This window comes from Mustela erminea, chromosome 14 (assembly GCF_009829155.1).
Source record: "Mustela erminea isolate mMusErm1 chromosome 14, mMusErm1.Pri, whole genome shotgun sequence".
Lineage (NCBI taxonomy): Eukaryota > Metazoa > Chordata > Mammalia > Carnivora > Mustelidae > Mustela > Mustela erminea.
The window spans coordinates 3,436,780-3,451,353 of NC_045627.1; the positions used below are offsets into that span (position 1 = coordinate 3,436,780).

The 14,574-nt window shown below is 41.9% G+C and overlaps 1 protein-coding gene across 10 annotated transcripts in view; it reads right to left on the reverse strand.

Annotated features, from left to right (window-relative positions):
- Window positions 1-14,574, reverse strand: part of TTC13 (tetratricopeptide repeat domain 13) — a 75,461-nt gene that overhangs the window by 58,069 nt on the left and 2,818 nt on the right. For 5 of the 10 annotated variants that reach the window (XR_004278869.1, XM_032313716.1, XM_032313720.1 and 2 more), the window contains exons 2-3: window positions 2,414-2,485; window positions 699-793 (exon numbers count right to left, since the gene is read on the reverse strand). Coding sequence is in view for 8 of the 10 variants with exons in the window: in XM_032313716.1 (XP_032169607.1) it covers window positions 699-793; window positions 2,414-2,485 (167 nt within the window). In the remaining 2 variants the exon portion in view is untranslated. Of the gene's footprint in view, window positions 1-698; window positions 794-2,413; window positions 2,486-14,574 lie in introns of those variants that run through there. The other 5 variants (XM_032313719.1, XM_032313717.1, XM_032313715.1 and 2 more) reach the window with 2 other exon arrangements.

The following is a 14,574-nucleotide window of genomic DNA, read 5'->3' on the forward strand; positions in this document are numbered from 1 at the left end:
TTGCAATTTCTACCTGTTTTCAGTAGTTCTCACATGCAAAGGCAAAGCTCTGTCTGGAGAAGAAAGAGTATCTATCCTAAAGGGAAATTTCAAACGAAAGAAGCAAACAGTATCTACATGGATGTTGAAGGAAAAGGTCTGGAGAAAAAAATATGTTAGCCTTGGGCACCGAAAGAACCACTCAGCTTCACCGAATGAAGTGTGAGCCAAAAGCAGGGCCTTCCACCTCAAGGCAGCAAGCCTGGAGGAGCGCATGTGCTGCCATGGGAGGCAAAGAGAGGCGTTACACAGCTCCCAGTGCTCACCGCTGGAGTGGCGAGGTCTCCTACACAATTTGGCTGGTACTGATAATTAAAAACATAAAAGATTCCCACACAGGCAAAGACTAGAAAAAGAAGATACATGATACCTTCAAATACATGAAGTTTCTAGAAATAAGATCCTGCCATGATCTCCCTCTTTATTCCTGGAACTTAAAAGTAAAAAATCTAGATCTAGAATGATCTAGAAAAATCTAGAATGATCAACCACCCAATGCATAAGTCATAATAATTCAATGAGACTAAATACCAGACGCTCCATCTTTATCTGACCCAACCAACTCCTAGTTGACAAACAGAGGTGACCTCCTCCTTTTGAAAGCAGTACCATTGTGCTGTAGTTCACAAAACCAGAAGGCATGAATGGAAGACACATACCAGAATCTTTTCAGTGTTGAGGGAAAGCAATGAGTCACAGGGTGGTGGTCCTTTGGGTTCGCAGTCTGAGTCGTGGAAGTTCAAAAAGGAGGACTCTGAAAAGCAAACATTCCTGGTTATTCTCCTCACCTTAAATGTATGGCTCTTAGGTGTCTAACCATGAATTATAATGTAAAGAATCCTCAAAACCAAACTAAGGACAAAGCAAAAACACTAAAAGGGGCATCTTGTCTTCCACTTTATAGCTGTGTAACATTCTGTGGTTTGCAAATGCCCTCATGACCAATCATTAATAGAGTAGTTGATAAGATCCTTTTGGTAGACATCTCCTACCCCATAGCTCTTACTAGAGATTTTTAAAAATCACAAAGGGGAGACCCAAGTCGAGCCAGGGGGATCTAACGTTAAATGATAAGTACAGGGATGCCCAGCTGCACTTGATCTTAGCCAAAAGGCCGAGAAGCGATGCCCAGGTGGCTCAGGTGGCTGGAATGTGCGACTCTTGATCTTGGGTTTCTAGGTCCAAGCACCATGTCGGGTATAGAGATTATTTAAAAATAAAATCTTAAAAGAAAAAAGAATGTATGTACTAAGTAAGGGGTCTAGTATCCTGAATATATAAATTATCTCCTGATTTCAACAAGAAAAAGACAACCTAATTAAAAACTGGGCAAAGGAAGGGTGTCTGGGTGACTCAGTGGGTTAAGCCTCTGCCTTCGGCTCTGGTCATGATCTCAGGGTCCTGGGATCGAGACCCGCGTTGGGCTCTCTGCTCAGTGGGGAGCCTGCCCGCCCCACCGCTGCCTGCTGTTCTACTTGTGATCCCTATGTCAAATAAATAAAATCTTAAAAAAAAAGATGCTCTACACCATTGTTAATTAGGGACTGCAAATCAAACAATAATGAGGTATCACTTCATGCCCACAAGGATGGCTACATTATTTTCAAAAATGGGAAATCACAAGTGTTGGCAAGAATGTAGGGAAATTAGAGCCCCCTGTGCACTGCTGATGAGGCAATAAAGAGGTTTGGCTGCTGTGGAAATCAGTTTACTGGCTCATCAAAAAGTTCAACACAGAATTACCATACAGTCCCACTAGTCCATTCCCGGGTATACAACCCAGAGGACTAAAAACAGGAACTCAAACAAGGACGTGTACAGGCATCTTCACAGAAGCACTATAATAACCAGAGAGTAGAAAGAGCTCAACAGATGATGGGTAAATTGTGGCATATACATCCAGGAGAATATTATTCAGCCTTAAAAAAGGAAATACTACAATCATGAATTAGTACAACACCTTACTCCTATAATAATAAACCTACATTTATACTTCAGCTCACTTACAGAATTTCACAGTTGGGAGACTTCACTCTAAGCAACATCTAAAATGCTTGCCTGTTTTTGGAAATATTCAAAGGTGCTGCCCATATAAAAGTCCTTATCACTGTTTACACCCTTTGCCTCAGCAATAACATTTGCTAGAAATCAATGTAATTGCCGTATTGGACGAATTTGCCAAAAGATGGGTCGAGCATATTTATGAAACACTTTAAAATGTTTCATTTGAATTTGCATATTCAATATTCAAATATTAAAGATAAGTTTTTAAAAAGAATACTAATTCATACAATAGGAAAGAACCCCCCCAAACACGAATAATATGTAAGAACCTCCAAAACAAAAGTGAAAGAAGCCAGAAACAAAAGGTCACCTATTGTATGATCCCACTGATAGAAAGTAACCCGAACAGGTGAATCCACAGAGGCAGAATGCACATTGCTGGCTGAGGGAGGGAAGGAGAGAAACTGCTGAGTGGGTAAAAGGGCTTACTTTGGAATGACAAAAATGTTTTGGGGTAGTTGTACAACACAGTGACTATATTCAATGCCACTGAACAGTTCACTGGAAAACAGATAATTTCAGGTTATGTGAATTTAGTCTCAATAATTATTTATTTTTATTTATTTTTTAAGTAGGCTCCATGCCCAGATTGGGGCTTGAACTTGTGATGCTGAGATCAAGCGTCACATGCTCTACCAACTGAGCCAGCCAGGTGCCCCCCAATAATTATTTTTGAAGATGTGATGTAACTCAGCAGCCATTAAAGAGAATCAGATTATGTTCAAGGGACCACGTGAACTGACTGAGATAAATTCTCAGTTGTGTCTGTCTTAACAACCGGAGACCCGACCTGTTAGGCCAAAGCAGGCCGGGATGGTGAGCAACTACTGAAGCTGGAAGGGTTAAATTTCACAAGGCACAGGCAGGGTTTAAAAGGATGGGTGGGTTTGGACTGGGGTACAGAAAGGCCGTGGGTGCTCCAGGTGGGATGCGCGGTGCACGCACAAGAACAAGGGTAAGAAAATATCACGGGGCAGCAGGCAGACAACGCTGGTTGGTGGGAGTCGGGTGTTGGAAAAGAAAAAATATGAGGTTGGAAAGGAGCATTCAGGCTGGGGGAAGTCCCGCACCCATGAAAAAGAATGTAGTCTGACAAGGGTGAAGAACCAGTAGTAGTTGCGGGTAGCTAACTGGATACGCACTGATTTATAAGCCATTTCTTTTTAAAGCTACATCGGAGAACTTGACATACGCTAAGCACTTGGTAAGCACGGCACATAGGTGGCCTTATTTCTAACAATCCCTCCACTTCATGGAATTCATTTCTGTTTCAGTAAATATCCATCTGTATAATTTCAAGTGGCCACAGAGCATTTCCTCGCATGAAACTTACCTATCCCCCTGTCTTTGGGTAATTAGGATGTCCTTTGCCCTTTAACGTCAAGTGTTTCCTAAGTATGCTTGACCCGGTTTTTGCAAGATCTTTTTGCAAAATCGCCCAGTTTGGCAACTAAATTGAATGTTAACAAGTACAGCTGGTGAGGCAAAGGGTGTAAACAGTGAAAAGACCTGCACCTTTCACTCATTTTCCTCCCAGCAGGTAATAACAATTTTATTCCACCTACCAGTGTCGAAGACAGTCTGTTTCCCTCTCAGAGTACTGCTTTTTTTTTTTTTTTTTTAATCTCTTCCTAATCTGAAAATAGCACTAGTGGGGTCCAACTTTTGGTTTACAGGCTATTTTTATCTCTTCTTTTGTAAATCATGGATTTCCTTTGGTAAATCTCAGATTACTTCAACTCTTCTGGCCTAAGATAGAGAAGAGAATATTATCTCCGGCCACTCAATAAATTATTAATTTGAATACCACCTTCACATTATAGTCACTGGGGGCTGTCCTCTAGACTTTTATTTATTTATTTTTTTAAAGAAATCTTTGAGACTATTTACATCCTGTGACAACAGCTCTGACAGATAACTGTCCCATCTACATGGACACTGATATTTTTAAAATGACAATAGTAACTCATGTCCATTCTAGAAAATACAGAAAACTCACAAAACATAAATAAAAGTCATTTAGAATACTACCACACATTGAGAGCCAATGTGAAAATTTTAATGGAATTAATGTAATTAAGAGGGACAATGCTAAAATCAGATGGCCTGGCTGTGAATTCCTGCTGTCTGCCACTACTTACTAGCTCTTGGTCACTGACCTACCTTAATCAATCTTTGGTTTCCTCATTTGTAAAACAGGGTCAATGAGAGTATATACTTCACAAGAGTGCTTGATTTAAACAAAGAGATAGAAGTAAAGTATTTGGTACTGTTTCTGGCACAAAGAAAGAACTAAAAGATGTTTGCTACTATTGTTACCATTAGGTTGTGAGAATGGAAGGAGATACACTGTTTTGTAACTGCCCTTTTAATGTAACAGTATAAACACTTCCCCATATGAGCAAATTTCCTTCTGCATTATTTCAATTCAAACTTAGAGAGATTGAATACGATTTTTAATTTAATATCTTTAAAATTCTAATTCTCTACAATAAACCTGTATTTTCTTGTTATGGTTTCTAGACTAATCCCTTATAATGATCTGCTTATTCTGATTTCAGTAGTACCACATTGTTTCAATACTGCATCCTTTTAATAAATGCATACATTTTAATGTAAAGCAAAGTCTCATCATTTTTTTCCCCAGAAGTTTCTTGGCTACTTGGATCAACATTCTTCTTTGAGATAAACTCCATTTTGTTTAGGTTGCAAAACAAAAAAGTCCCTCTGTGACTTTTTCTTGTATTTTTTTGTTTGTTTTAGGTAGGCTCCACGCCCAGCATGGAGTCCAAAGTGGGGTTTGAACTCACAACACTGAGATCAAGACCTGAGCTGAGCTCAAGCTTCAGACGTTTAACCAACTGAGCCACCCAGGAGCCCCCACTCTATGATTTTTACTAATAAAAATTGTTAAAACTATAGATTAATGAGGGGAGGAGTACTTCTTTACAAAATTTAATCTATTTATTCAACTCTTATTAGCCTATGCAAAACTTTACAGTTTTTCTACAGAATTTACACATTCAAATTTGTTTTGATTAAAAAGAAAATTGGTGGATGACCACTGATTCAGTCCTTATTTGTTGAGCATCTACTACATTCCATGCACTGCTCAGTGGTTTTCAACACCAAAAACGACCCCTGTCCTTCCATATGACGATTATAGTTCAGGAGTGCCTGGGTGGCTCAGTCTGTTAAGTGTCTGCCTTCGGCTCAGGTCATGATCTCAGGGTCATGATGCAGGATCGAGTTCTGCATCAGTCTCCTTGCTCAGGGGGAGCCTACTTCTCCCTCTGCCTGCCACTCTCCCTGCTTGCGCTCTCTTTTGCTCTCTCTGGCAAATAAGTAAAGATAAAATCTTTATTTTTAAAGATAAAAAAATTAAGAAAAAAAATTTGTTAAAAATATTATAGTTCAGTGAGGGAAACCAACAGTAATCAAAATCACACAGGGGCACCTGGGTGGCTCAGTGGGTTAAAGCCTCTGCCTTCGGCTCAGGTCATGATCTCAGGGTCCTGAGATGGAGCCCCACTTTGGGCTCTCTGCTCAGCAGGGAGCCTGCAAAAAACAAAAAAACAAAACAAAAAACAAAAAAACAACACAGAAATGTCAAGTCACAGCCCCTTCAAGAAACAGCTAGAGCAGAATCAGTTGTAGCAATAGGCAGGGACAGTTTCTCAGCTCATTCCGATAGAGTTCACCTGTTGGAGGAACACTTCTGATCCCCACTGCAAAAACAGGGAAAATGAGGCTGAGAGGCTAAGCGACTTGCCCATGGCTACCCTCTGACAAAAGCAGTGCAGGTGGGATTTGAGCCCAGTCTGGTTCTGGATCTGTGCCAGAGACAGTGAAGGGAGACCAGAGGGAAGTTTCAGATTTAAAAAGTTGACAGTCCACAGACAGCCGGCAGGATGGGTAGAGTAGTCCAGACAGAAAGAGAGCACATTGTAAATCTTCTGTCTTAACCGGCTAGAGCTCCATATTTTATCTACCCACATTACTGAATTCTTAATAGCTCTATTAATGCTTCCATTTATTTGGTGGATAACTGGATCATCTACATGTAATGATATCAAGGTCTTTTTAATATTTATACTCACTTAGCATCTTACTTTACTAGATAAAACCTCCAAAAAAGTGCTCAATACTAGTACACCTGCTTATTCCTGACATTAGTACTTCACGGAACAACCCAGAATTCCTTCAAGTTTTAATGATAAGACTTTTCATTTAAGTATCGTGGGAGGATGCTCTATATGGTGATGGGTTAACATTGATATATTTTACCATATAAAGGAAGGAGTCTCCTATTCTTTGTTTTATCAAAGATTTTAAATCAGGAAAGCTGGCTGAACTTTCTCAAGTGCTTTTGGAAATTTCTTTATGATAATCATATGATTTTTCTCCTTTGACGTGTTATGGTGATTAATTTGATTTAAAAAAAAAAGTTGAGCCATCTTTATACTTCTAAAATAAATTCTAATTGGCCAAGGCACATCATTACTTTAATTGATAGCTGGCTTTAGCTTATTAATATTTTACTGAGGATTTATGTAACTATTTTATAGCTTTCTTCCCACCCCCTCACAACTATATTAAATTCTGGCATCAGTATTTTTTGCTGCTTTGGTAAGATCTGTGAGAGAAAAATGGTTTGTTATACTATACCCAGAGTTGTCTGGAACAGAAGGTTAAATTTGTTCTTCAATCTAAAATTGTTTAGCTCACTATGGCTTTGATTACTTTACAATAACCACCCAACCATCCGTATTTGGATGGTATAAATTTCCACAGGGTCAGGAAAACTTTGTTTTCCTCCTTACTCAGATAACGCAAATAATACTTATTTTATATATTTTTAAAGATTTTATTAGAAAGAGAGACAGAGAGAGCATGAATGGGGAGGAGGGTCAGAAGGAGAGGGAGAAGCAGACACCACCCCCTACACCACCCCAGCTGAGCAGGAGCCCGATGCGGGGCTCGATCCCAGGACCCCGGGATGATGACCTGAGCTGAAGGCAGATGCTTAATCGACTGAGCCACCCACGGCCCCACAAGTAAAATGTCAAGATAATTACTATAGGAATAGTCTCAAAACACAATACAGAATCTTATCTTTCTCTTCTAGATCATCTTCTTAAACGTTTATTGATTGATTCATATTTTCATCTTATTAGCAGGAATTTCTCCACATTTGTGTCTAAATTCTCATGGCCTCTACAACTGTCCACATGGCCCCTCATTCCTCTTGTACATTTGCCTCTGCTCACCTATTTATGTGTTAGCTGAGCAGGATGATGTATTTTAGTGTTTTTTAAAACACCAACTGTTAGATCTATTTATTGATTCTATTGTTGCTGTTTCTCATTCATTTATTCTGGCTTTGTTCTAGGCATTGTCTCCAATTTCCCTTATTTCCTTTTCTTGTTGCTCAAGCTTAGTTTCCAAGTCATTTATTCCCTGTCTTTTTTAATACGAATAAGCTGTCAAAGGCTTAAGCAGAAGAAAGATCACAGGCAGTTGTGCGAGAGAAGAGGCAGAAGACGAGAGGAGAGAGGCCAAGTGGGAAGCCGCAGCTCACTAAAAAAGGGGAAAAGTCAAACAAAGGCAGAGACTACTGGGTTGAAATAGAGGGTCAGACTCCAAAAAGGTCTGTGAAGTAAAAAAAGACAGGGCTGTGAGAAAAATCAGGCATGGAAAGAGGACAAAGGCACTGGTTTTCAGTTTGTGCAGCAACACAAGATGCGGGGACATTAACCGAAATGGGAAGTTTAGGAGGAAGAAGGGTTCCGGAGGGCTGTCGAGAGCCCAGTGCTCAGGAGATACTCAACCAGCTGTCACGCATATACTTGGGAAATTCCAAAGAAAGATAAGAGCTACAGGTATGAATTTGACCATCATTAACTTAACAATGGATGAGTAAACAGGGGACGGAGGTAGAATCTCCAGGACAACACGGGAAGCTTAAGTTTAACAAGAAAAATAAAGCTGACCCTGGTGGGGCAAGGTATTAAAGAGGACGAGAGAAAATCAACTTGGTAATTTGTCTTTTCTTCCTAAAGAACTATCTGAAGAACATTTCTTTGAATTGTCTTACATCTTTGCCATACAGTTATACACAGAGTTGTTATGGTGATTTTCACGTTCCATTATACTCCCTGATCCCTAAAGTCAAATATTTGTTTCTTCTCCTTTTTCTTGCTGAGCCTTGCCAGATAATTGTCTTGACGTTACCAGTATTTTCAAAGAAGCAGCTCTAATCTAATTAAATGTGATGTCAGAGAAGAGTAGTTAGTTTGGCAAAGCGGGAGAGCAGTTCAGGGCGTGGGCTGTGGAGCCAGACTGACCCCCATCAGACGCCTCACCGGCTGGCTGACTGCACAAGTCCTCGTGTATCTCTTAGTCTGTCTCCTCATTTGTAAAACAGGAACAGCTGCCACCACACACCCTCCCAGGGCTCTTGTGAGGAGGGGATATGGGGCCTACAATTCACAGGAAAGGGTTGGGTTTGAATGGCGTGGGTCCTCTTACACATAGATTTTTTAAATAAATACGGTATACTACTATAAATGTATTTTCTCTTCCATATGATTTTCTTAACCACGTTTCCTTTTCCCTAGCTTATTTCATTCTAAGAATACAGTAATATAACACATATATGAAATATGTTTCCATCAATTACTTGTCACTAGTAAGGCTTCTGGTCAACAGTAGGCTATTGGTAGTTAAGTTTTTGGGGATCAGAAGTTGTACATGGATTTCTGATGCTGTGCACTGGGGGGGGACAGGATTGGTGCCCCTAACCCCCACATTGTTCAAGGGTCCACTGTATGCACATCCAGGCTAAAATTGTTGGGAGGGTTTTCCTGTTCATTTCTTCTTCCTTCTTAAGATTATTTTGGTTTTCACAGCACTTTACAGCTTTCCAAATGCTCTCACAACACTTTCCTTTGGTCCTCCATCCTCTGGGGGAGGTAGAACACGCTTTAGGCTTGTCACACACATGGGGAAATGAGCTCAGCGTGAAGGGATGTGTCTAAGGTCACAAGACGAAGAAATTGCAAAGGTGAGCCCGGCCACATCCATGCTCAAGGACACCACATCACTTGAGAGGCATGGTCCACTTGTCGCCACCCATCCTGCCAATGCCGGGTCCTAGTAAGAGATGGTTTGGGTAGAGCGATGCCATGAAACTTCTTTCCTGTCCTCCCAAGCCCCGCAGACAGCTGATTTTAAGCCAGGTTTTGGTGGAGGCACGAGGAGCTGAGTGTGGTAGGTTCCAGAAATAACTGGAGATGTGGAGACAGTACATAGAAACATCTCCTCTGAGGAAGGAGAGAGCAGAGGGGCCGCTGGAAGGATGGGTGTTCCCGTCTTTGTTCCGTATTTTTTCTAGACAGGAGCTATTACAGCCACTTATGCATGCTGAAGGAAGACAGGAGGGAATGAGATCAGCCACACAAGAAGGTCACACTCACGGAGGCTCCAAGGACGCCACATGGAGACAGGACCAGAAGCAAAAGCTATGGTGAGAGCTGCACGCAGACCATAGCTAGGATCCTGGGGAAGTTCTCCTCTGACTACCTCCTTCTCAGTCAAACCAGACGACCTCCCCATGAGGCAAGGCTTTGGAAGTCGCAGGTATTTGTCATACATTCAGGTCAGCAGGTAAAACGGACTGAAAGCCTGTGAACAGCAAACCTAGAGGCACCTCCGGAAGGAGGACATTTTATAAGGAACTCGACGGCTGCCGGGCTGCATTCACCCCTTGACCCCTTGCTCTAGTTATAGAAGTGTGCCAAGTTCACCTGAAACAAGGATGATCGGGCTTTTCCCGTGGATGGGCTAGAACTTGGAAGTCAGGCAATTCTAGTCCGACATGTAGGGTGGCCAGGGGAGAGCACTGAGCAATACCATGGCTGGGGGAGTGACCCAGAAGGCCACGCAGCTGCTCGGCCTCATCAATATGCTGCCTTTTGCTTTTATCAATTTCTGCATTTGTAAGACAACCACTGTTGAGGACCTCGTACGTCACATGGTTGATGGTCCCGAATGGTTTCTTTAATGTAATAACAGGAAAAGGAGGACGAAGAAAAGTTCTCCTCTTCTGAATTCATACACTTCTTTTGCTCTAACAAAATATTATTCATCTGTACCTGAGATGTGTTAAATTATCATAAAACAACTTGAAAACAGAGGCTGTCCCCTGGGAATTAGATTATAAGGTCAACATATAATTAATCCATTAAAACAAAGATCTGCAAAGGCCATCTTAAAGAGACAGAATGGTTTTCTAACCAAGCATGAATATAATCTGATCAAAGCTACATTAACCCACACAAAAGTATTAACACACGAAAAGAATGTGTACAACCAAAACAAAAGGAGCTGGCCAGCTGTGCAGAATGGAAAAAGAGGCAGGGAAGCAAATGATGTGGCACCGATCCAAGAACAGAACCGCACGGGGGTGCTGGAGCCAGCAAAGTGAGCAGCCAGCCGGAGCCGCGAAGGCTACTCACTTAGCCCGGGGTTGTAGCATGGACTGAAGACACAGCAGATGTTCCAAGTGACACATACTTTTAAGAGCCAAACACTTTCTCATAAACCTACACATGCTCTCAAATAGCATCAACTCTACTGGGAAAGCTGAAGCAAATCTTCGCAATGATGGGAACCCTTAGCAAAAAGGGAACAGTCACTTTGAAGATTTTATTTATTTATCTCAGAGAGACAGAAAGAGAGTGAGCACATACCCATGAAGGGGGCGGTGGGGCAGGGGAGAGGCAGAGGGAGAGTCAAGCAGACTCCCCACAGAGCAGGGAGCCCCACGCAGGGCTCGATCTAGATCCCGGACCCGAGGATCAGGACCTGGGCCGACAGCAGATGCTTAGCTGAGCCTCTTAGATACCCTCAGAGTCACTTTGAACACCACAAACATAGGCAGCAAAGGTTATGAGAGAATTCAATTGCTCTTCCGCGTACAAGAGGCAGACCTGCTGACCCAGCACTTCTGGGTGTCTGTGTACTGAACACCAGCACCTGCCTGATGAAGATCCACTGTGCTGGTACCTGAGCCAGAAATCAAGTCATACCCAATTATCTCCAAATGCAGTGAAGGTAACGTGGCATGAGACTTTATGAGCAAGCTTAAAACCAGCTATTGGTTATGTATTTGGGGTTCTTTCTAGTTACACAGGTTACTCAGTTTGTGAGAAGTCATGAAGCAAACACCAGTGACACATCTGTCTGCATATATGTCACAATCCAACAAAAAGTAAAAATTAAAAAAAAAAGTCACAAAGGAAAATCTTAGCATTGATGCGAAGTGAAAAGTATTAAAATGCTGCTACTTCAACAAGTTTTGCATTTATTCTATCTGCAAGATAACAAGCCCCAACAAAAGATAAAATGGTCCTTAAAACACCACATTGTGAAAAGGGGAAACTTCAAAAGTCGGTCAGTTGGCCACGTATTTGGGGAGTGCAGCGAAGCCAAGCCGTGTCTACATGCTACACAACTTCTTGAAAAGTCTGTACGCACAAAGTGTCCTGCCACTTCCTGAAGGCAGAGGATACATAGGGTAGGTTCTGAAACCCAGCTTTTGCCCTCCTCCAGAGCAGGGCAGAAAACAAACCCTCAGTAACCAAAGCTGAATGTGTCTACCAGCGTACAGACCTTTCAAAAGGTAAATATAATTCTTAACGACAACAGATCTGTTTGAGAAAATTAATGAATATGCAAATACCACAGCTATCATCTTCATAGGGTTCAGGCTATGAAAAGCAGCTCTTAAAGGAGAAACTTTCTGAAAGATGCTATTCAGGTAGGAAAATAGGCAAGCCTCCCCCAGACAACACCACAGGCCCCAGGGCTAGGGGATAGAAATCTCTTTACCGCTCTATCTATGCCTTGGTCTCTGCACCCAAAATAAGCTGCATACCTTATACTGGTAAATTCACTTATGTATACCTTAAAAAATAAAATGGAAGAGACCTGCCACAAAACTATATGCAATAACACATAAAGAAAACCAGGGCCAAGAGAAAAAGGATCAAGCAAATATAACAGTAAGGGTTACCACAGTTACCATGACTGAGCATAAAATTTGGTCCTTAACTTCCTCATAGCCAGAACCAAAAAGGAAATAACTCTCATTATAAAAGTGTCCCTCTACTGATTCTCTGCCACTTTAAAGGCACAGCAATGATTCAGACGCTGTGAGCAATAAGACTGATGGCATCTATTTAAATAGCTGATTTCTCCATTAGGAAAGATATATAAACAATCTTTAAGTCTTATTGTCAAAAACACAGTGAGGTTTGTACCTACTTCCTTATTTTTCTGGCAGTTAACACCTCCCGAATCAGACACAAATGCTCCTTTCTTCACAAAGAACTGTAGGAAAATAAGCTCAAATCTTGCATTATTAATTTCCATGAACTAAAAAAAAAAAAAAAAACTTCTGGTTGTAAATGAATCGTTGAAATTGATCGAGGCAATAGGCACAGGTTGGTGCTAATCCTAGATGATGACAGGCATTTCAGAAGCGCCCTAAAGACATCGAGTACAAGGACTACCTCACTTCAGAGCAGACAAAAGTCTCAAGAAGACAGTAAAAAGAAAAGAAAAAAAAAATCACAAAGTCACCGTTCCTATTAATATTCCATTTTCAAAAAAGGAAAATCAAAGTATTCCCGAAACAATTACAAGAAGTACACACGTTTGAACAATTAAAATACATTTTAGTCTGTAAAGAGCATGTGGGTATATTTAATACACAATGAATGCCATCTTCGAATGAGATGCAGATCAGCTTTGGTAGTAAGAGCAGAGGAGAGAGAGATGAAGTCTTCAATTCTCAGACACACTACAGTTGATCTAGACTGTAACTTACCAGATCGACAACACTGGGGTGTCAAAGCTCACTCTTTCCGGGGCTGTGTTCATGCCACCTTACCAGAGGCTTTCCCTGACCCCTTCGAAGAGTTACACAGTATTTTTTATTGATCAAGGCACTTATCAGTGGGCCTACTACACACTCAGCTCCTTCCCCACCAGAACGCAGGCTCCACGGAGGGAAGCTGGCTGGCTGTGCTGTATCTCCAGGGTCCAGAACACTGAGTAGCAAGCAGTAGGCACATGGATAGCTTTCCTGGGAAAGAACAGACCCATGCTAGCTCTGCAGTTCAAAATACCAGGTGCAGTCAAGCATCCTTCCATCTATGTGGATATAAAATTCCATAGAAGTTATTTAAGAGTGTACCTTTCAACAAAGGTGAAAGGTGTAGGACTTGATCATGAATACTGATAAGAAATTATACTAAGAGGCAAATATTATTGAGGAAATAATACACAAATGGTCAGGAGGCCAGGTTCAAACCCTGACTCGATACGATCTACCATAGAATCATCCCTAATTTCTTTCTGCCTCAGTTTCTCCTTAGGTAAAATGGGGATAAAAACGGTACCAGCCGCTGTGCTGAGGATTAAATAAGAAAGTACACAGTATTTACAGATATGAAACCAGGTGAAAAATTGGGGGGAAACTTCTGTCCCTATTTCTTCCCACAATTCCAAACTACAAAGGGGCAATGGTAACAAGGAAGGGAAATTTCATTTTTATTTGAAAAATATGGGGATGCTTGGGTGGCTCAGTCAGTTAGGCATCTGCCTTGGACTCAGGTCATGATTGCAGGGTCCTGGGATCGAGCCCCGCATCGGCCTCCCTGCTCGGCAAGGAGTCTGCTTCTCCCACTGCTCCTCCCCCTGCTTGTTCTCTCTCTCTGATAGATAAATAAAATCTTTTTAAAAAAGAAAAACACATGGACATTCAGTGTTCCCTCTTTTTAAAAGATGATTTTTCCCACAGGAAAACAGTGAGATGATCTGATGTCTGTGGTTATACGTGCCTTTCAAGCAAAATACAAAAAATTGTGCTGGAAGTGAAAGTTAAAAGGGGCCTGGGAACAGCAAAGTCAGGCTGAGACCCCTGAAACCTGGGTCATCCATGCTTGTCTCTGCAGCTGGACCCCAGGGAGGCCCGGCGACCCCAGGGAGGCCCGGCCCCCTCAGCATAAGGTTGCTCCTGGGGCACTGGATTCCACTTGACGGTGGTCCACATAGCACAGCCATTGCCAGTGCTGTGTTCAGACCTATGGGCTCCCACCAGCTGTTGCCTTTGGCTCTATAATCACCAGGGGTTCTGTCTTAAGAGAGCACCCACACAGCTCATCAGAAGGTGTGCAGGCTTAGACCCAAGCAGGCATCCATTCAGCCATCTGAATCCAAATGCTGTGGGAAGGTTTCTCAAAAGTGGCTTCTGTGTCTGTCCCCTGTACAGGAACTGGCTTGATACGGACAAGCTTGTGACTGCAAAGGGCAGCAAGGGAAGACGATATGATTAACAGACAGCGAGGCTCCAAAAAACTGGCTCATTCTGGATCCTGGCACTTATCTAGTTCCTGGTGTTGA